General features: G+C 35.1%; 3 protein-coding genes across 4 annotated transcripts; 2 read left to right on the plus strand and 1 right to left on the minus strand.

The window, feature by feature from the left end:
• Positions 1-7,646: 7,646 nt before the first annotated feature.
• Positions 7,647-13,378, plus strand: LOC142972403 (uncharacterized). 2 transcript variants are annotated; one of them, XM_076113493.1, is made up of 7 exons: positions 7,647-7,805; positions 10,570-10,706; positions 10,932-11,196; positions 11,280-11,491; positions 11,577-11,805; positions 12,512-12,792; positions 12,878-13,378. In XM_076113493.1, exons 1-7 carry the CDS (start codon positions 7,790-7,792, stop codon positions 13,103-13,105), a joined length of 1,368 nt encoding a protein of 455 aa, XP_075969608.1. In that variant the 5' UTR covers positions 7,647-7,789; the 3' UTR covers positions 13,106-13,378. The 2 variants fall into 2 exon arrangements, with proteins under 2 accessions (XP_075969608.1, XP_075969617.1); XM_076113502.1 differs by lacking the exons at positions 11,280-11,491; positions 11,577-11,805.
• Positions 13,379-14,378: 1,000 nt separating this feature from the next.
• On the plus strand, positions 14,379-18,825 carry LOC142972553 (uncharacterized). Its single transcript, XM_076113776.1, has 5 exons — positions 14,379-14,582; positions 14,765-14,898; positions 15,683-15,947; positions 17,913-18,160; positions 18,308-18,825. The coding sequence occupies exons 1-5, from the start codon at positions 14,567-14,569 to the stop codon at positions 18,677-18,679; spliced, it is 1,035 nt and encodes a 344-aa protein (XP_075969891.1). The 5' UTR covers positions 14,379-14,566; the 3' UTR covers positions 18,680-18,825.
• Positions 18,748-21,485, minus strand: LOC142972562 (uncharacterized). Its single transcript, XM_076113788.1, has 5 exons — positions 21,329-21,485; positions 21,113-21,252; positions 20,772-21,030; positions 20,452-20,690; positions 18,748-20,376 (listed from the first exon to the last, which is right to left on the minus strand). The coding sequence occupies exons 1-5, from the start codon at positions 21,342-21,344 to the stop codon at positions 20,095-20,097; spliced, it is 936 nt and encodes a 311-aa protein (XP_075969903.1). The 5' UTR covers positions 21,345-21,485; the 3' UTR covers positions 18,748-20,094.
• Positions 21,486-21,903: the final 418 nt, after the last annotated feature.

Below are 21,903 nucleotides of genomic sequence, written 5' to 3' on the forward strand. Positions count from 1 at the left end.
ATAATATACTAGACTAAGCTTACATATTATTATATAAAAAATAGATGAATTATTTAGTGTAGGTTGAATTTTTTTTTTATCTCGGCTCTAAGTTTGGTGCAGATTTTCACCGTATTCAATTTGCGAGAGTTAAAATTTTGTGATGAAATAATGAAACCAATTAACTAGAGCATACCTTTTCTAATCATTACATCGTTATCTGAGTGATGGCCGACAATACAAAAATATATTATTATCAGGTGAAATACAAAATATTACCCCTAAAACTAAGGTGATTGATGATCTGGTCTTCGGAGCCTATAATTTGTCATTGACTATGTTAATAAGTAATACGCCATTTCTAAAATTGTATAAAAGTTACATGCTTAGGCATAATGATGCAACTAATCGTTGGTAATCTAATTAGAATAAGTACCTACTTATTAAAAATTTGAGATCAGAGTGACAATTATTCTACTTTTTGTTGCTGAAAATAGCAGGTGATCGAAATAAAAAATGCGAAAGCATTTTTGCAAACATTTTTGATTATTTTGAGCTTGGAGTAACCCTAGACTGGATTGATATTTTGTCTTTAACTAAGTAAGTACGAAAATGACATTGGCCTTCAGATCTTCTACTTTAGTCAATAAAACAATGATCAGTAGTAAAAGATACCGACTCTCCTTTTTTTGAGAAATGATAAATGCAAAGTACTACCACATACTTTGTAAATTGCTTAGTTGTTATCTAAGGTCTGGTAGTAATTAAGATCACTCCTATGCAAGTTTTGAAAATCCTTACATTGAAAAATCAGGGATTTTCTTCTAGCAGTATGTACCTAATATATGATTTGTTTTACATTACTTTGTTATTTGTGCAATAATTGCTTTGTTATTTGCCAAAGACACAGAAACAATATTTAACTAGGTTCCAAACAGTAAGTTAATTAATTGACATGGGAATCAAACCCACGTCATACCACATACAGTTAAGTTGACCTATAATGTCGCAGAGCAAAGTAGCCACCTCATCCCTGCCAAATTACAACTGCGTATCAAATAATGAACTACCAACATTTCGATACTTTACTCAGAAGGACCACAGGGAATAGGTTAAACCAACAACATGATAAAACCTCAATATTTGGAACCGCGCCATCTAGTGTTCTACGTTAAAAACAACTAAGCTACTAGGTGTGTAACAGCTGACTTCATTATAAAATCATGGCCGACTACTTTTATCAGCCAGTTGGCTAACTAGTATGGCAGATTTATTCTAGATGTCGCTACTTTAGATTTTCTTAACTTTGTCAAGTTGTCTGATTGAACAGGAAAAATTAAGTTTAAGTTGATCGGAAGTCTCATCTTACGACATGAATAATAATAAAAAACTGGAATTACGGAAAATTGCAGAACATAATAAATTAATGAGTGGTATCACAAGGTGCAGATCAATACATTTACTTAATTGTTTTCCTGAATTGCAGAATTCTAGTGAATAGCGCGTCTTACCACCGAATACTTAGGTAAAAATAAATCTAATATAAGCGCTATTATAAATAAAAGTGTTATTGAATTTTGAGAAAAGCAATATAAAATAATAAACAAATTAAAATAAATGATGTCACCAATCGTGATGTCATTGAAAGAAGGCGTAAGACTTATAAATAAACACTAGTAAACAGCGGTCAATAAGGTCAGGAAACAAGCCACGCAGGTACAACTCAATGCAAGTCAGTTGTAAAATGACGTCATCAAACTGTAAACAAATTACCTGAGTATCGCACTGGTTCTATTAGACGAGAAAAAAAATAACGCAATGTAGAGACTCATTCATGTAAATTATGGCCAGTTTCAACACCTCGGCTGTAAGTGCCTATTAAGTAAAATTAATGATATTTTCTTACGTTTGCTGTCACTTTATCTATTTACTCAACCCGTGAAGAGTAGAGACAAGAGGCATTTATTCTTCAAACGGCAAATGAAGTGCAAGGTAATTTGTACGGATGTAGAGCAAAAGTAGAGCCAATGGAAATCAGTCTTTGATAAAGCCATTTTAAATTAACTATTTCGTATAAATACCAGGACTACGGAATTATAACAATCGTTTTACTTCATTTTGTACTCTTATGTCACAAAAAACAGCTTTAATTCCTCAAAAATGACGTGAAATCGCACCTACGCTTTTTGTCAACATCATAGCAAAACTAACTTTATTACGTTTCGTGACTGTTCGTGAGATGTCACAATCACAATAAAATGAATCACTATTGTCAGTTCAGTTGGCTCAAGGCTACCTGCACCTACTCACCTACAAACTACCTTTAGTCATTGTAGGATCATAAAGGAATGATCACAGCGCTGTGACGTCACAAACGGCACTCGGTCCTCAATTGAGCTGATCATTTAAAATAGCGGGTGACGGATGTGATTCTCCGTAAACCTAATACGTAGCAAATTGGCTGGTCTTAAATCATAACAGCCATCTACAGCCAATTCCTGCGGCTCGACTTTCAGTATAAACTCATGTATCTTATTTCTAGTTTATAAGGAGTAAGTGCCGTCTGACCTGCGACAACTGCGTGTTATTTGATAATACTTGCGGTCGTTTGCGAATTTGTATTTCTAAAGTGGGATATTCATACTGAACAGTGAATCCAATAGCTCTCACTCTCATCTTGTATGTCTACAGATGCTGATGCTTTAAAAAATAAATTATTTTTTGTTTATAATTTTCAAATCAAAACTAAATCATTATTCTAACAAACTTACCGGGATAAAAACAAGAGAGAGAAGAGAATAAATATTTCCGCTGCCTTGCGGTTGGATAACCCAGCAGCATTTAAAGATTTCTCTCGCTAAAACTGCTCTGTAAAGGATAACACAGAATATACCCCTAAAATCAGAATCTTAGCGTCCTGTTTAAATCTATCGATCTTTTTCATGACGTAATGACTCAACAGCACCAGTAAGCTCTCACATTCCAAAACCACAACTAACTCTATAACTCATGAATCTTTACCTGTAAACCTCATGATTATTTTGGCCGTCATGACTAAGGAACAGTCCTACCGTCATCCATGGCGTGTTATTGGAAGTATTGACCGGTTGACCAGCAACGATAGACGGCGCCTCGGTCATCCATATAAGCATGGCAAGGTCGCAATAACTGATCGATCTATTAATCCACGTGTATGTCATATGCATAGTTAATACCAATATCAGATGCCCACGTACGTTCTGTATTTGTAAATGAAGTAGTTATTAAGTGTCACAAGACTTTAATGTAGGTACCCGTGAGTCGCTTCCGTGGTTATAGACTTCAATGTATATTTGTGTACCATTTCAACATTCCTCCTAACTTCACAAAGGTTTTGAGATTAAAAAGAGCTTAATCGAATTTGGCTCATTCTGGCTGACTAATCTCGAAATTACCTAGAGTTTAAACCATTTCAAAATAATGTGACGTTTATAGAAGACTCCCGCATTAGGAATGACTTAGTCATCCCTATGTTACAACATATATGACACATACACTCCTATAAAAATACCACTCGTCTGCTCTCGATGGAACTTAGAACAGTATAACGGCATACTAAAGATTGGAAAGTCATGTGATCCTACGTATTATATACTAGCTGACCCGCGCAACTTCGCTTGCGTCACATAAAAGAGAATGGGTCAAAATTTTCCCCGTTCTTGTAACATTTTTTACTGGTACTCTGTTCCTATTGGCCGTAGCGTGATGATATGTAGCCTATAACCTTCTTCGATAAATTGGCTATCTAAAACTGAAATAATTTTTCAAATCGGACCAGTAGTTTCTGAGATTAGCGCGTTCAAACAAACAAACAAACAAACAAACTCTTCAGTTTTATAATATTACTAGCTGACCCGCGCAACTTCACTTGCGTCACATAAGAGAGAATGGGTCAAAATGTTCCCCGTTCTTGTAACATTTTTTACTGGTACTCTGTTCCTATTGGTCGTAGCGTGATGATATGTAGCCAATAACCTTCCTCGATAAATTGGCTATCTAACACTGAAATAATTTTTCAAATCGGACCAGTAGTTTCTGAGATTAGCGCGTTCAAACAAACAAACAAACTCTTCAGCTTTATAATATTAGTATAGATATTATGATAGTCATCTTTTTCAGTGCACCACATGCCTAGTCAAAAGAATATCTGCATTGCAACACAAGCTCTTTATAGGTCACCGATAACAGTTCGGATTGCAGCATATTGCAATTTACTGGCATACAAGTATTTTTGTTTCACTTTGTCGATTCAGCTAAATACTTTTGAAGGGAGTGTCGACCAGTTTGTTTATTGGCATTGCAATATTGCTAGTTTATTTACTGATACGAAAATATACTTACGCCTTATAAACTATTACCTTGTTGCTTTGTAACCCCTTTCCCGTAAAACTCTTCTCTACAATTTCCTTTGCTTTCATCATCATCATCATCATCATTGGACCGTGTTCATCTATTGCAGATGATTAAAGTGTCGGTATCTTTGCGCCTTTTCATCCTTTGCTTTACTATCATATTTATTCGACTCGTAATATGTTACTAAGGTGCAATTTCCCTCTATTATCGACTATTGACGTCTGAAAAACTGATCAACGCCTCTAGCGGGCGCATTAGGAACCAATCTATACGATTTTTTTTAAATGTCGGACTACTACTAAATAGTACCTGTACCTGTAGTGCACTTAACCAGTCTCTCCTCGATATTTTATTTCTCGCAATGGACAGAGAACGGTAATGTAGAGATGATAAGGATCCTATTGTAAGCTTACGTTTCGATTACTGCATGCGGGACTTGCGGGTAATTGGCATTCAACTCACAGTCAACGGTCTAGATTCCTAAGTCCTACTGTCATCGCCGCTATTAAGATAAAACAGGTATCGGGTCATGGATCTCTCTGAATTATAGACTATTAAACCATAAAATAGATGCTAAAATTCTAGTATTAGTAAGAACTCTCATAAATTAATAGGGACTTGGCAAACACACAACAAAGGTATTGGGTAGGATATAGACAAACATCGTTTGAATTTATTTATTAAAGAATCAATGCTATAGTTAAAATTTTACAATTATTATAATTAATAAAAAATCAGAAGTAGCGACGGATAATATCAGTACAAAATTTTGAAGAATTTTTAAATTAAAAATCCAAATAATTTATTACGACGCTAAAAATGTCCAAGGTTACCAAATTGTATGTGAATATTGTGAATACAAGCTACAAGCACTAGTACACTAGTGCTATTAAATTCTGAATAAATTACATATTATTTTTGATAATGTCGTAGGAGGCGTTTGAAACATAACTACATTCTAAAACTAACAAAAACGATAAGCCATCTCAGAATTGAAATACCCGAAACTTATGAAAAAGGTGACTTAACACTAATGTAGCCATTAGCCATTATCGGTGCTAAAGTTCTATATCTTATTGATCTTGGTCGAAATGTTACCCTTGCCCCATAAACCAGTCTGGCCACATTATGTAGGTGACCTGAGTTTCGTGCTTACGTCATACTGAAGCCGAAGCCTTGCCCTTTTCGTCTGTAGTCGCTACACCTTCACAGTAATCATACTTATAAATACGTTGATTCGTATCTTGCTGTGATATGTTGGCACTAAGAGGTATAGTTGAGTAATTAGACCGATTGAGTAAGCAGCCCTTTTGACTATGATTTAGATGAAAACCAATTATATGGGTTAAGTTTATGGTTCTCCAAGAGATTTCACTCAGAGACCAGTAAAACCTGAGTGATAGATTAAGAAGTCAACTAGTCACCAGGATTTTTAAAATTGGAGATAACGTTGACTTTAATCAGGATTTTATAAAATATATTCATATCCTATCCTTATCATAATTTTTGCATTCGATTGCTTTAGGTCTAAAAAAACAAAACCGTCGAAAGCCTTTATTTCCATAGAAAAACTATATAGTAGCAAATTTCAAAGAGGTTGAATTGAAATTGTCTAAACAAGTTTGACCGAGCAAGAACAAAATGTAGACTAATGTGATGCAACACTTGTTTTCACTGTCACTAATTGATGTCAAACAAACAATACACCAGACAGTGACAAACGAAACATCGAGTAAAAAATGTGACGTAGAAAATAAGAGCACTGGCTAACAATGTTGATCTATTCTGCTACGTACAAAACGCAGGGTCAACTACACAGTTCATACATGACTCACTAATAATAAATGCCATTTGTACTATCTGCCATACTTTGACTAATGTGTGACCCCTGTACCTTATATCTACATATTATTACAAGTACGTAATCAACGACTTATAAATTCTGATATCTAAAGTAGTAACACTCAGGAATTTGTACCACGCTACTGGTAAAAGATTTTTTAAAATAGCTTCCGTAGTTCCAGGATATTGGAATTAACGAATTTTCAATATTATTTGTATTAGGTGCCCGTATACAATATTATAATACTCCAACAATTTAGTAAAGAGCCTTGCCCGCAAGGTTCCCGACAGCCTGAGGAAAACTAAATTCAGAATTTAGTACATCAGTGACATGCAGCTGACGATGACGGTAGCCTCTTTGATACAGCTATTTTGGAGATACACTGACAGTTAATGATAATCTTGATGTACCACCCATCATAAGACTTTGTACAAAGTTATCAGACTATAGTTGCCCCGTAGTAAGTGTGTAGGTCTACTATTGACTGCCAGATTGACCTATTATGCAACGATCAAAATATCTACTCTAAGATAAATTAAACTGTTTTTCAGTCAACAATATTTCAAGAATTTCAATGCCATATATCTTTTCTTGTCATGTGTCTAGATAATTTGAAAAACTAAAAAGAAGTAGGCGGAGTTAGTCTAAAAATAAAAAGACCACCTATACAATGTATATTGCAGTCTAATCTATGAGAGTTTTATAAAAACCTGGGTGTTAAAAACTGTATCTCATGAGTAACTCGTACGAAAGCTGCAAATACTGAATGAGAATAGTTTAAAGAATTTCGTTGCTTATAATAAAAAAATTTAAGAGAATATGTCTCAACGTCCATAATATTACAGACCAAGAAAATTCTTTCAGCGCAAGAATGGAGAAAAATATATTAATACCACAGAATTCTGAATTCCTTATAATTATTTCTGAAACTAGATATAATCGCACGTATATCTAATTGTGATTTCTTTGAAGTCGTATAAAAATAGTCATCTAAGTGTTTATGGCGTAATAATATTAACCTTGACCAAGACTAGGGTCTGTGAAGGTCGACTATTGTTTGATTCGTTTAATGTCTGGGGCTTAACTTAATACCAGCTTTATTCTTCACAATTATCCCACGTTAAAACCAGTATTATGGCCATATTTCATTCCGTTTTGTACCAAACTTTATTCAGCAAAACCAGATCGATAGCGAAAAGGTGTTGTCTGTATATACACGTCATCCACTTAATTCGAATTTTATGGGACAATTTAAATTCAAGTTATACTGGTGTGTTCTACACTGGATATTTTGGCAGAAACGTTGGCAGATTTAGCCAATCCTGGACTAGGTATCTCATTCCTACGTCTAGCACATTATTATGTCGTATTACACACTAATGGTTTTGACGGCTTCGGTGGACTGGTTCAGTGCTTCTTTCGTGTATAGCTGGGTTATAGTATGACATCATCTCTAGTTACGTAGCCGCGCCAGCACCGAGGTCGTGTGTTTCTCAGTTAGTAAAGAGCAGTGGAGGTGAACACTGCGTACGTTGAATTCAAATAGTGTGAAGGAATCAAATACATTTTATAATCATGTCTAACTTAATGGGTGAGTAATTATACCTGAACATTTTTTTTTTAAATAATCTTAGTTGCAACACCGGCTGTAAAAACACGAACTCAAACTTTTGAAATTTGTTTTTTCTGGGAAAGTCGAGAATTTTTGCTTCAAGGTCTTCTTTTTTTGTAGTGCGACGTCTTAGATATTCTAGGAATGATAGATTCCTTTAGAAAACTAAGAATCAAGTTGTATTAGTTTTGTTTTGACAAACCGGGTGCTGTAAATACCGACCGGCCGGCGGGTGCGGCCGGCGACATCTTCTTGGCACAAGGCCAACCTCGGGTGTGGTGATGCGGTATAGAAAATTTTGAAACAATCAATACAAAACATTCCAGATAGCCGTATATAATTCACATGAAAGAATATTTTGATTGTTATTACAAAAGATCTTGCATATAAACATCAGACGCAAATAACTTGAGAGAGCGATGTAGATTGTACTCGTAGGTACGTTTCGCTAAAGAATTTCGGTCATTATCTGTCATTTAGCCGGTTTTTTAATTCCATGTTTGTTTGTGATATTATATGATAGATAAACGTCGAAAACGGATGAGATCATGCACAATTAAGTACGTGTCTGTCGAAGGTTAGCATTCTGTTTGCAGATGTGACAATGTTATTGTTCCTAACTGTTTTCCCGTCGTGTGCATTGAAAATTCAGAGAACGGCAGTCGCACGCCTTAATTACATGCAAATATGATAACTGTGCACATATCTACCAAGTTTCGTATTCTGAAATTAATTACACAAAGATGCTCGCAAACACAATTATTCATATTTTATTAAACCATGATAGGTACCTACCTGTACGGCTTGATAAACAAGTTTAATAGGTAATTATATTGAATCACTCATGGCATGTTCGTTACCTAATCTAAGGATGTGTTCTATGGAATAAGAAAATAAATGGTGTAGGTTTTACCTTTTAATTAATTTAATAAATATGTTTTTTGTTTTAAATTCGTACTTGTAAATTAATAACTGTTTTACGACGTAGAGTCAGCAACGAAAGTTACTACATTTACTGAAGTTTCAGGAAACTTTTTATTTGATATTATGTTAGCTGTATTGTGTATTATTTTAAATGCATTTGGTGACTTTTGTCTTGTCTTCTTGCGTACCAATACCTGCACATAAGTTAAGTCAGTTAGCTAAAGAGTTCTAATCAATCTCACAAGGCAACGTAAAATAAGACACGCTGACATTACGGAAGATAACGTTAACATAACAATGTGACAAAACATAAAATGTAAACATTATGACAAACGAAGGACTACTTTGTAACACAAGCCGTGTTTGAAACGAATTGTCAACTTTGTCGTCAATTTTATGATTATTGATCGTTACGCTTGTTATGACACGAAACATGTTTTAATATCTGTTAAACACGATATTGTAGGCAAACTTATAGATTCTTAGATGAACTCAAATAAAAATAAAAGTCTATCGCGTCATAATTCTTAAACGCGTTTCTTGGCATTGATAGCAATTTAAAACCGTAAGATCAATTTATTTCAGTAGGAGTTTTAGTGTTAGCTCTAGACATAGAGCTCAATTTACAAACATGAGCTACGGAATATTAAACGTTCTAATTGTTTTTCCAAGTAACACCGTGCAATATAAATGGAATGCGTACAGTTGCCCGTTAGAATACTTTACAATTAGGTATTGACTTCGAAAACATAGTGGTATGTAGGTAGTTTATGTTAAGGCACTTGAGCAATATGTTATAGGTAAATTGTTGCTCTAAATCAACTTCCTTAACATACTACCAATACACAACCGCAGACAGAGACACGTAGGTTGTAACCACTTTGATTTGATTGGATGACATCATTCTGCTGGATTACTTTCATGAGCGAAAACAAGACTGGACCTAGTACGCAGACGCCAATGCGCAGTTTCCACTGTTCTAGTAAAACATGTTGTGTACGTAACCAGCAATGTAAAGCATCGATTCCAAACTACAATCGTGATACAAAGTGGCTAGGAATTCGTGGGTGCAGAGCGGCTAGCGAGACACCTCCTTACTCGCATACAAATATTCCAGCCTATATTTAGAGTCGTGCTATGTGACGCCTCGTAGGAAGGCAACGACCGTATAACGTTAGACTTAATTGAAACTTACGAAAGCACTCAGGAAATGTTGACAGACTTTTGATACACCTGATATGACATCGAGTCATTGACCTCTCCTGTGGAAGGTCAATAATTTTCTACATAAAACTAGAAGCTTATGATCCATACTAATATTATAAATGCGAAAGTAACTCTGTCTGTCTGTCTGTCTGTCTGTCTGTCTGTCTGCTACTCAATCACGCCTAAACTACTGAACCAATTTGCATGAAATTTGGTATGGAGATAGTTTGATACCCGAGAAAGGACATAGGCTACTTTTTACCCCGGGAAAATGACGCATTTCCCGGGAAAATTCAGGTGGCGAACGAAGTCGCGAATAATCAACATTATAATGACATTAAATTAACAAAATTCCGTTGTCATGGCAACTGTTTAAATGACGGATATGTCTGAGCGCAACTTCGTTACATATATTAAGAGATATAAATAATTTTTAGAATATTTTTCGTGAAAAAAAGCATATTTTGTATCATCACGCTACGACCAATAGGAGCAGAGTAACAGTAAAAAGTGTTACAAAAACGTGGAAAATTCTGACCCATTCTCTCTTATGTGATGCAAGCGAAGTTGCGCGGGTCAGCTAGTATCTAATATAGTTTTTGTTGTGTTTCAGATATAAACACCGAGGATAAACTCGAATACCAATTCTTCCCGGTATCGAGTGGCTCCGTGCAGTTCAAAGTGAGGACGCCTAATGATGCCCATATCGCCCTTACCATGGGACCCCAAGAAAGTGACCCGATGATTGAGGTACACATCTTTAAACATATCTATGTACCATCATTAGATCATTTAATGTTTAAGACACTTAGACAATGTCTATCAAAACCTATATAAAAATATATAATTGCTTTAGATTTTGGAGTACGCGTTAGTGGAACATTCGTAATTCTATAGAAGTATTTAAAAAGTCCTACAATAATAAAGCAATGGAGTTGGCGAATATTAACTTGTTTTTATGGAACCAATTTTCAGGTCTTCATTGGTGGTTGGGGAAACACAAAAAGCGTGATCAGGAGGAATAGAACTAAGCCAGAAAAAGTTGAAGTCGAGACCCCTGACATCTTGAACGGTGGTGAATTCCGTGGATTCTGGGTCCGTTGGGATGGCGGCATCATCTCCGCCGGCCGCGACGGTGAAGCCATTCCCTTCATTTCTTGGTCGGACCCTGAACCCTTCCCCATCGCCTTCGTGGGAGTGTGCACCGGCTGGGGTGCCACTGGCACCTGGAAGATTGAAGGTATGTCATTCAATGATGTTTGCGACATTCGTTCATGAAGTGTACCCAACAACATGCAATTATACACGAAATTGTCGACGCAGATGGTGCTGAATTCAATACTCCAGACAGCCTAGAATATAAATTCGGACCCGTCGCTAACGGCACCCTGAGATTTGATTTCCGCGGTCCTCACAACTGCCACGTGTGCCTGACGCAAGCGCCCGCCGAGGTGGACCCCATATACGAGATTATGCTTGGAGGCTGGGAGAACACCCAGTCGGTTATTAGATACTGCAAACAGAAACCAGAAAAGGTAGTATGTCGTATAAATGTCGTGTTCACGGTAGCTTAAAATTTACCCGATGAGGCTAGATGTCTAAACAACCTATTGGCCGTAGGTAACAGTACCGACTCCAGGACTTGTGAACCCTAACGAGTTCAAGCGTTTCCTTATTCAATGGAGATGTGGCAGACTGATGGTGCGTGATGGAGAAACAGGCGCTACGCTTATGGAGTGGGTGGACCCCAATCCATTCAATATCACACACTTCGGCATCCGCACTGGCTGGGGTGCCCGTGGCCAGTGGCGCATTCATCATTTCAATAGCGGCGCGGGCGGGCAGTCACGTTGAGTTTCCAAATAGTGGATGTTGCTTTGGATGTAAATTGCTAAATTCTAAATTCACATTTGGCGTGTTCTAACTTTTAAAACATTTTTGGTTGAAGAGATATAAACGACTAATTTAGAAACACTGTGGACACTACATTTTAGTATTTAAAACTTCAAGCTAACAATAAATGTCGTCTAGTTGAGGAAATTGCGTGTTTTGTGTTGTTGAATGTGTTTTACTGAAAATTTGTGATGGCTTGACGTCTGCATCTGGATATTTCAAACTGATTGTTGGTATGTTTTGTTGGGTACATTTTGTGACTAAGCCTAGGTGTTGTTTTTTATATTTTGGTTTGCGACACGCATTTTCTTTCTATGTTGTGTTTGGTTTTTCATATCTTAACATTGCTGATTGCATGAATCAAACTGTAATTCAATATTTTTTTACATACTCTTTTAAAACCATTGATAGACCGTGTATCTACTAGGTACTTTACACATAACTCTAATCCGTAACCGCAAAGAGCACCTAAATATAGAATACATTATCTTGTTACTTACTTATTTTAAATTCATCAGCATTTTTACTTTATCATTCATCGAAACAAATACTTTGCACGTTGCCACTTTCATAATCTAATTCCGCTTGTAAATATTTACTAGTTTTATTTCACTACCTCGCTTGTATTTTACTGGTGTTTAAAGATAATTTCAATTTTACAGTGCAACCATCGGCCCCTGTTGCCGCACCTTTGTACGCTGCACCTCCCGGCTATCCCGGAGTTGCCCCCGTCGGTGGTAGTGGTCCCGGTACCTGGGTAGACGCCGCCGGTGGCGCCATCCCCCCCGGCGCAGTCGTTGGTGGACAAGACTGCAACGGCGAACCTATCTACGTTGCCAGGGCCCAACACGAAGGTGCAGTGATTCCCGGCAAACTTGTAGCTTCTCATGGAGTCACATTTGTACCGTGGGGAGGTCTGGAGCACGGCAAGCCTGAATACCAGGTAAAAATCATACTTTTTGAAATCTAAAAAGCTATATTAATAAAACATATCGGAACATAAATTACCTAATTTAACAATTTCGCAGGTGCTGGTCGGTGGCCCCAACAACTGGGTACCCACGAGTGGATCGAACGTTCCCCCTGGAGCTTTCCGTGGTGGTGAGTCCGAGGACGGTGAGCCGCTGTTCGTCGGCCGCGTGGAGCACGAGGGCAGCCTCACCACCGGCAAGGTGCAACAATCCCACGGCGTATGCTACATCTCCTTCGCAGGACAGGAACTCGGATTCCCTGAGTACCAAATCTTGATGCCTTAAAAAGCTGCTTACTATTCCAATGAATCTCAGGATTTATGTACCTACGTGTAACTTAGAAGAACTGCTTTCTTCACACTTTTATGAGCAACAATAAACCTAGTGGTGCATAATCAAAGTACATAAAAAGTCACGCTGTGCCTGTTCGTACGAACGCTGTTTAATGCACTGCATAATATTATTTTATCAAATGTTGTAATGTTATGTACCACTTAAGTAACGACATGTATAAGTAATATTTTTGTTAATTTATTATTAAAGTATTTACCAAAATAATATCGTTTGATTTCATTACAACTCCTAATACAGTAGGGTATAATCTACTTTCATAACATGAGAAAGTAGGACGAGCTAAAGCCTTAATCAGAGTTTAACGTAAGCCTGGGTAAAGTGCATTATGAAATCTCTGGAAAAATATTCATACTGAGAAGCCCGGTTTAATAAACCCGTAGTAAACCGAAGATAAATATTTTTCTTTTGGAGCATAGATATCTACCGAGATAAAATCAGATATATATACCTATAAAATTTTATGATAACCTACTATCCGTTATAATTTTTGTTCTCAGTTATTGGCTAGAAGCGCTCTAAAGCGTAAGAACAGAGTTAGAATAAAATGTTTTAGACACTTATTGAACATTTGGTGATATTGTTGTTTTGTGACGTTAATTTTTCTTCATAAAGCCCAAAGCACATCGTATTTTTGTCTCTTGGGTTGGTAACACATAATATGTTTGACAGCATGTTAGAGATGAGTAATAAAAATAGTTAGTACATTGCTAAAAATATGATGCTTTATTTTAAAGTTTCAAAGGAAATTATCTTTTGAAAAACTGACAGTATTTACTTGAAATAATCTTAACGATTTTTTATTTATTTAATCTTAATGAGTTTTTTATCAACTCCCTAAACACCCATTAATATATTATTTCAATCAGGCCGGCTGTTATAACATTTTTAAATGTTAAAAATGCACATTTAGCTACAAAGTCAAGTAGTGTGCGATCGTGGGTACGAACCTTTGAGGTTTCGACCACTTGCGTAGGAGGCAATAAAATACATACCTACATATTTCAGCATTTTTAGAAAATAGCATTTTCATTAACTTAATTTGTAACATACAATTTAACCGTCCGTTAACAATCATAACAAAATTGATTATAACAAGATTTCGTTATGCTAATATGTGGTGTAAAATAGCTGTTGTAAAAAAATAGCATTCGTGCCACACTCTAATTGCAACTTGACAGTAATGACATTTGTATCATTGATTTTGACGTTTATTACAAAGCAAAAAACACCCGAAAGCTTTTACAGCAAATATTTTAACTCGATACCTAGGTCATTAAAATAATTTATTTCCATTATTATTTAGGAGTGGAAGAAGACAAGAACAGAAAGTTTATTATAACGTATTATTTTCTAGCTTTAAGTTTAATTTTTCCTTTAAGAATACAATTCACAATGGGTGATATAGCTGGTGAGTATTTTACTGTTTTAAACTATTTTTATTTTGTTACACATAAAAATATTGAGTTAATCATTAGGAAAAATATCTTTTTACTTCTTAGCTTCTATACAGATGAAGTTATTCCTGTTTCTAGGATGTAAATTGCACCATATTATTGTCCATATGAGTCATTTTGTATCTTTATTTTGCAGAATTTGTTACGATGCATGGATATCAAAAAGTGTTCTATAAAATTACAAGCAGTGCTATAAGCTTCGAGATTAAAACCACAGGAAATGCTGTCATAGGGTTAGCAAAGAAGATTGGTCCAGAATGTGATTTTTTGGTGAGTTCTATGTATAAACATATAACATACTCTAACAGTGCACTTCCTGCGTACACTCTGATTTTGACTGGTGATATTATTAATATACGAAAAATATTTAATACTAACTTGATTCATACTTATTTGAATTTAGTTTAGTAATTTCTAATAAGTAATCATTCTTACTTATTTGAATCTTATATTTACAATGTTGTATGTAACACCAATAAATAACAGGATTTGTATTAGGCATGTTGTACTAATTGTTGATTGATTATATTGTGATTTGGTTATACTCACAATTTTTTTTAAGGAGAGTTCATGTTTTACAATATTTTTAATACCAACTATAGACACTTAGTTTTAATGTTTACATTACTACCATGACCAAAGCTCAATATTTTCTTTTTTTAGTAACAGATACACAATTTATAAACACAATGCATTTATTTTTCATTTCCTTTATTTCTTTTTATATCATTATTAATTTTCATATGTGCGTTCTACCAATTTTGTTGTTTTAACATCACTATTTAAATTTTTACCAATTACCAATTAATACCATTTATAAAATACTTGTGATATCAGTGGGTTATTCCTAGTTAGCTGATACATTGATTGCTAGGGAATTTCCCCATTTCCCACTCTATTTTCTTGCCACTCATGTCAAATATTAAAGATAACTGAGTGAGTAATTATTTTATAGGGTAAATAAAAATTCTTTAATCAATTTTCATCCATCCTGCTAAAAGTGGAAAGCCTGGAGAAGCCTCTGTAACACATCCATTTCTTTTTCATATTTCAGATTGCAATTGGCAATGATCGCCGATCCTGGATTAAAAAGCTACATGGAAGGGAGTTTAGGGAAGTAGCAGAGACACCAAATATTTTAACTCCTCATGAGTTCAGAAGGTTCTGGCTATCATGGGATGGGGATGGGATCCGGCTTGGTGGTGAAGGACACAACAATCCAATTGTAGCGTGCAATTGTAAAGCAACCGACATGAAATACATTACCTTCTTTGTCATTTCTGAACACTACCAGTTTCCAGTGTTTTGGAGAGTTGAGTGTAAGTAAAAAGATTTTATTTAAAATTGTTATTTGCATGGCTACAGTTCTTATAATTTTAAATGCGAATGTATGTATATACAGGGTGTCCCAAAACTCAACGATAATCCGAGACAGGATGAAAGGCCAAGTCATACCGGTTTTAGAAAAAATTAAAAAAAAATTCCATGTCACTTAGTTCAGCAATAATAGACACTTTTCGAAAAAGTTGAAATTCCACACCCTTGATCGCATTTTCAAGTCCTGTGATCACCAATGTCACAATTTCGCTGTGTTTTTTTGAATTTCGTGATCTTCATTAAATATGCTATTAATCGTAAAACAAATGAATGCACAAAACATTGTTAATTTCATAAAAAAAGTAAAGTTTTAGTGAGTCATGGTTCACAAAAATATCGTTAGCTAACTTTGACGCTTCATATTGAAAAAAAAATGTACTACACTACCCTTGGCAAGTTATTTCAAAAGTTGGCGCATTTAATCAAGATTTCAAAATAGTGCAACACTTGCCACTTTTCTTGCCATTCAAAATGTTATTTTTATTTGAACGACGAGTATCCTCGAAAATGTATCGGACGCAGTGGTACAATTGTATGGCGTCCTCGTTCCCCCGATCTAAATCCAGTAGATATTTTTTACTGGGAATGCGTAAAAGAAAAAGTCTATTCGAAATCAATAGAAAATCTATCAGAACTTCGCCAGAAAATTGACACAGCGTCAGAGGAAATAAATGCAAGGAATTTTGCTTGACTGGTGCAAAGGTCTTTTGTAAGGCGCTGCAGAGCCTGTATTCGTGCCAGAGGAAAACAATTCGGAATTACTTTAGTTTAAGGAGAATAATTAAATAAGAACGATGGTTCGTTCATTCTTTTTTTTTTATTATTATTATCTATTATGTTTATTACATTAAATATTGGTTATGGACTGACTCAATTACCTCTTTACTAAAAATAATTACTTTCCTCTGGCACGAATACAGGCTCTGCAACGGCGTACAAAAGATCTTTTTACCAGTCAAGCAATATTCCTTGCATTTATTTCTTCTGACGCTGTGTCAATTTTCTGGCGAAGTTCTGATAGATTTTCTATTGATTTTGAATAGACTTTTTATTTTATGCATTCCCAGTAAAAAATATCTACTGGATTTAGATCGGGGGAAAGAGGAGGCCATACAATTGTACCACTGCGTCCGATACATTTTCGAGGATACTCGTCGTTCAAATAAAAATAACATTTTTAATGGCAAGAAAAGTGGCAAGTGTTGCACCATTTTGAAATCTTGATTAAATGCGCCAACTTTTGAAATAACTTGCCAAGGGTAGTGTAGTACATTTTTTTTTCAATATGAAGCGTCAAAGTTAGCTAACGATATTTTTGTGAACCATGACTCACTAAAACTTTACTTTTTTTATGAAATTAACAATGTTTTGTGCATTCATTTGTTTTACGATTAATAGCATATTTAATGAAGATCACGAAATTCAAAAAAACACAGCGAAATTGTGACATTGGTGATCACAGGACTTGAAAATGCGATCAAGGGTGTGGAATTTCAACTTTTTCGAAAAGTGTCTATTATTGCTGAACTAAGTGACATGGAATTTTTTTTTAATTTTTCCTAGAACCGGTATGACTTGGCCTTTCATCCTGTCTCGGATTATCGTTGAGTTTTGGGACACCCTGTATAATGTTTGGATGGATATTTGTTACTCAATCACACTAAAACCACTGAATGGATTTAGAAGAAATTTGACTTACAGATGATTATTATAATCCTTTAGAATGCGAAGTCCCAAGCAGAAGCTAGCAACAATGTATGCAACATACACCACATATTATTATCGCCATATGACTTTATTACATGACATCTTTGGATGTATTAGAAAGATATTTAGCATCTGTTTAACCCCATATAGGTGCTGAAAAAGAGGGAAGAATCTAAAAATCATGTTATCATTACTTTCAGTGCCACCAGTGATAAAAAAGCCTGCTCTCAAACCCATAACTGAGGGAGAACTTTACTGGGTACCAATAGAGGCTGACACAGATGTACTACCACCAGATGGTGCACTTATTGGAGGGTATGAAAAGGAGAATCTATATGTAATCAGAAGCAAACACAGAGGTTCAGTCACTCCTGGAAAATTTGTACCTTCCCTAGGCTTGTCCTTCATTTCTTGGGGAGGAGAGTCCCATAACAAAAGTACATATGAGGTATGTAAATTTTAACTTGAATGCTTTGCTTTAAAGCAAAGAAAAGTGTCTTGACTACATTGTAATGAATATTTAAGCAAAATCTAGTTATTATTATTATTTGACTTCTATAAATATTTTTCTTTAATTTCAATATATTTGTTGCAGGTATTATGTGGTTTCGATTGTATGTGGGTTCCAACATCGAAGGACAGGATACCTGTTGGAGCAGTAGTCGGTGGTCACTCAGAGAACATTGAGCATGAGAAGCTGTATGTCGGCAGAGTTAGACATTTAGGTCACATCATTCCTGGCAAAGTTCAGCCCTCACACCGAGTCTGTTACGTAGCGTATGAGGGTAAAGAAGTTGGAGTGGAGAATTATGAAATTTTAGTAGTGCCTGAACAGAGAAGATGTGCCAACACTTTATTGGTGCCACATATGGAAATGAACCTGGAATCGGATGACGACAACGACGACGACCATGACTCCTCCGTTGATTATAACGAAGATGCACATTTTTTTGTGGAAGCACTTTAAAGTGTATAAATTATTTTTGCTGTGGATTATTCGCTAAATGTCGCCTAAGAAGAAATTAAAAAACCATATTGTTATACCTCCCATTTAATTAACACGATTAATGTTATTAAGTTTGTTATTTTCTGAATTACATAAATTACAACATCTTAATGTTTTTTATTGAATAAAAGATAGTGTTTGTAAGATGCAAAACAAGTTTTATAAACACTTGTGACTATTTATGTGAAAGTTACAAAAAATCCAGTAATGCTATTTTATACACAGCCAATCTACATGAGATCAAATAACATTAGAATTTGACACATCTATTTTTTTATTAGATACAATTAGATATTAAATACTTACAAAGCTATCGAATAATATAACATCTATAAAAAGCTGACGTCAGTTAAAAATGATTGATGGTTACTTTACGAAACTACAATCAAAGAAATTAGATTAACCTTTCGTATGGCCGGACCGTAGATCTGCGCGATATAGACGCATTGCGTGTTTGAAATGACGCGGCACATGGGACATTTTTGACGCGGCGCGGGTCCGGCATACGAAAGGTTAAAAACAGAAAATAAATCCTACTAAAATAAGTACCATATAGTGTTCGTGATTATATTATCATGTTATATTGATATAAACTTGCACTTAATCATTAATTCTAGTCTAGTTTACGCTGATATAAGTTGTAAGATACACAGAGTCCTAATAGTAGTATTTTATTCTAAGACATGTATAGATAGGACCACTAAACATTTGGTTACAAAACAATAAATGCTTACATTTAAACATAGATTTATATTACTAAAGTTAAACTGAATATTATAATAATTGTTGCCAAAAGTAGATGCCTAACCAATTAAATATTATCAAATCTGACTTTGTTTTAAAATCAACCAAAATGTTGTAAGTGAACCCAAGAACCTTCATATGAACATAGATTTTCATAAGCCTTTATCTGCTGTTACTCTACCATTGTCTCCAGTCTGGTTTTTTTTTTCTTCGATCCATTACTGTCCCACTGCTGGGCAAAACTCTCTTCCCACAATGAGGATGGGGTTAGGTCTTGAATCCACCACAGTGGTTAAGTGCATTGTATGCTCTCAAAAAATGTGTTAAAAATCATATAAACATACAAGGTTTTATTGCAAAGTGTTGCTAAGACCAGTTGGTTATTACTGAAGATTCAATAATTGTATTAACAAAACAATTTATAATAAGCTTTCGTAAATCTTAATTCTTTCTCCAGTATCATAGCCACCTTGTTTGCTATAAAGGTTAGAAATTAATCTCTATAATATTTATATTGAAATAAAAAGAAGAATTTAGTTAATAAAAAAGTTCCAATAAGAATCTTCCATCTTATTATTTTATTTCGCTATTACTTTGTCTCATTACAGTTTTTAAAATTGTTTGAATTATTTTTAAACTTCTTGCATCATATCAAAGGGTATTGCTTGTGGTATACCATCTTGTGGAATGACTAATATTTCAAAATTAGACTTCTCAACCTCTTTGCCTTTATATGGTAGGAAGAGTGTTTTATAGCGAATGTGTATTTTCCCTGGTAAGAGGTTACCTTCATGCATGGCTCGGCCTATGTAAAGAGGTTCATTCTGCACCTCAGATCTTCCTCCAACAAAAGCATTTGTGGGTATGTAGTTCAGCTTAGTTTTAATCCATTTAGCATTGTAACCACATAATATCTGAAAAATAAAAAGAACAATAATGTAATTCAATAAATTACTTACCAATTATAGATAATTATTTGCTAATATTACCTCAAAATCCTTTTTCACATGCTCTCTATGGCCCCAGGCCAAAAATGCCATACCTTTTGAAGGTACATATTTTCCTGGACAAAGGGAATTGTTATGAAATGCCCGGGCAATATAAATGGGCTCATCTTCAAACCCACCAATCATTGCATCAGCTGGTAATTTATTATCTTCCATGGTTACCCACTCGAGCCGTTCCTCAAGCCTGATAGGAGGTATTTTTTTCAACATTACTGGTGAGGCTGTAATAATAACAAAACAACAAATAAGTAAATGTTAGTTTACAATTGCAAATGAATATCATATGTAAAAGTACAACATACTTTCAATAATCCATTCCACAGGTGCCCAGTTTCTACTCATAGTGTTAAACTGCACATATCCCACATCAAAATCAGTGTGCATCACATATTCAAGGAAAGGTTGTTCTTCTTCCCCCACGCCCATCCTGAGCTTCTTATTGTACCATGTAATCCAAAACTCTTGGAAATGATGGAAATCAGTGTTATTTGGTGTAAATGTAGTCACATCTTGATCTTGTGCTGTCATGTTTACAACTTTAGTTTGACGTCCAATTATGATCTGTAATAAAAATATGTTTATTCTAATTACCTAGTTCAGAGTAAAGAGGTATTTATCAAAGACAATAGATACATTTACACACCTTATATAGCTCCAGGAATGGATTATGTTTAGCAGTGAATGTCAGTGCTGGTCCTAGGCCGGGTAGTGGAACCTTCAATTGAAACCTCATGCCGCCACTATCGGTCTTATGAAGAACATTTCGCTCTGAAGCTGTTATAACTAAAAATAATAAAATATCACATTAGAATGACATTATTTTATCTCACAAAGAAACAGAAGAATATATAACACTTACTCCTTGTATCTCCCATCGTAAGCACGGGATAGGTATTACATTAATTATCTATATGACTAAGCTTGATGGCGATTGTTTTACTGAGTAACAATATAATATTATTGATGCAATATCACTGACCGAAGCAAAATATTTTTGTAATTTTGACACTTCTTGTCAATTCTCGTTTTCCGTTATTGACAGCGTTGACATAACATATTTCGTTTTTAAAACACGCAATCTTCACCAAATCCTGTTAAAAAAAGATAATGGTTCCTCTTGCAGTCCGTTAGTCTAGCTACCTACCCCTATAATAAGCCCTTAGTTTTGTACTTTAAAAGCTTTAACTGCTTCTGTGTTCTGGGTGGTAGTGTATACGATTGAACACGAGATCCTGGGTACTATCAATATTGATGGCGTGTATTCCACACGCCTCTGACTATACCTTCGGATTGGTAAAACTGGATACAACTATAACAAGCGTGATGTTATGTTCTTTATGTAGGTATATAATACTGGCACCAGGTATAATTTTTCTTTATAGAAGATTAATTACAAAAATAAAAACGAATGTCATTCTTTAAAATGCAAGAAAC

The sequence above is a fragment of the Anticarsia gemmatalis genome, chromosome 1 (genome assembly GCF_050436995.1).
Source record: "Anticarsia gemmatalis isolate Benzon Research Colony breed Stoneville strain chromosome 1, ilAntGemm2 primary, whole genome shotgun sequence".
NCBI lineage: Eukaryota > Metazoa > Arthropoda > Insecta > Lepidoptera > Erebidae > Anticarsia > Anticarsia gemmatalis.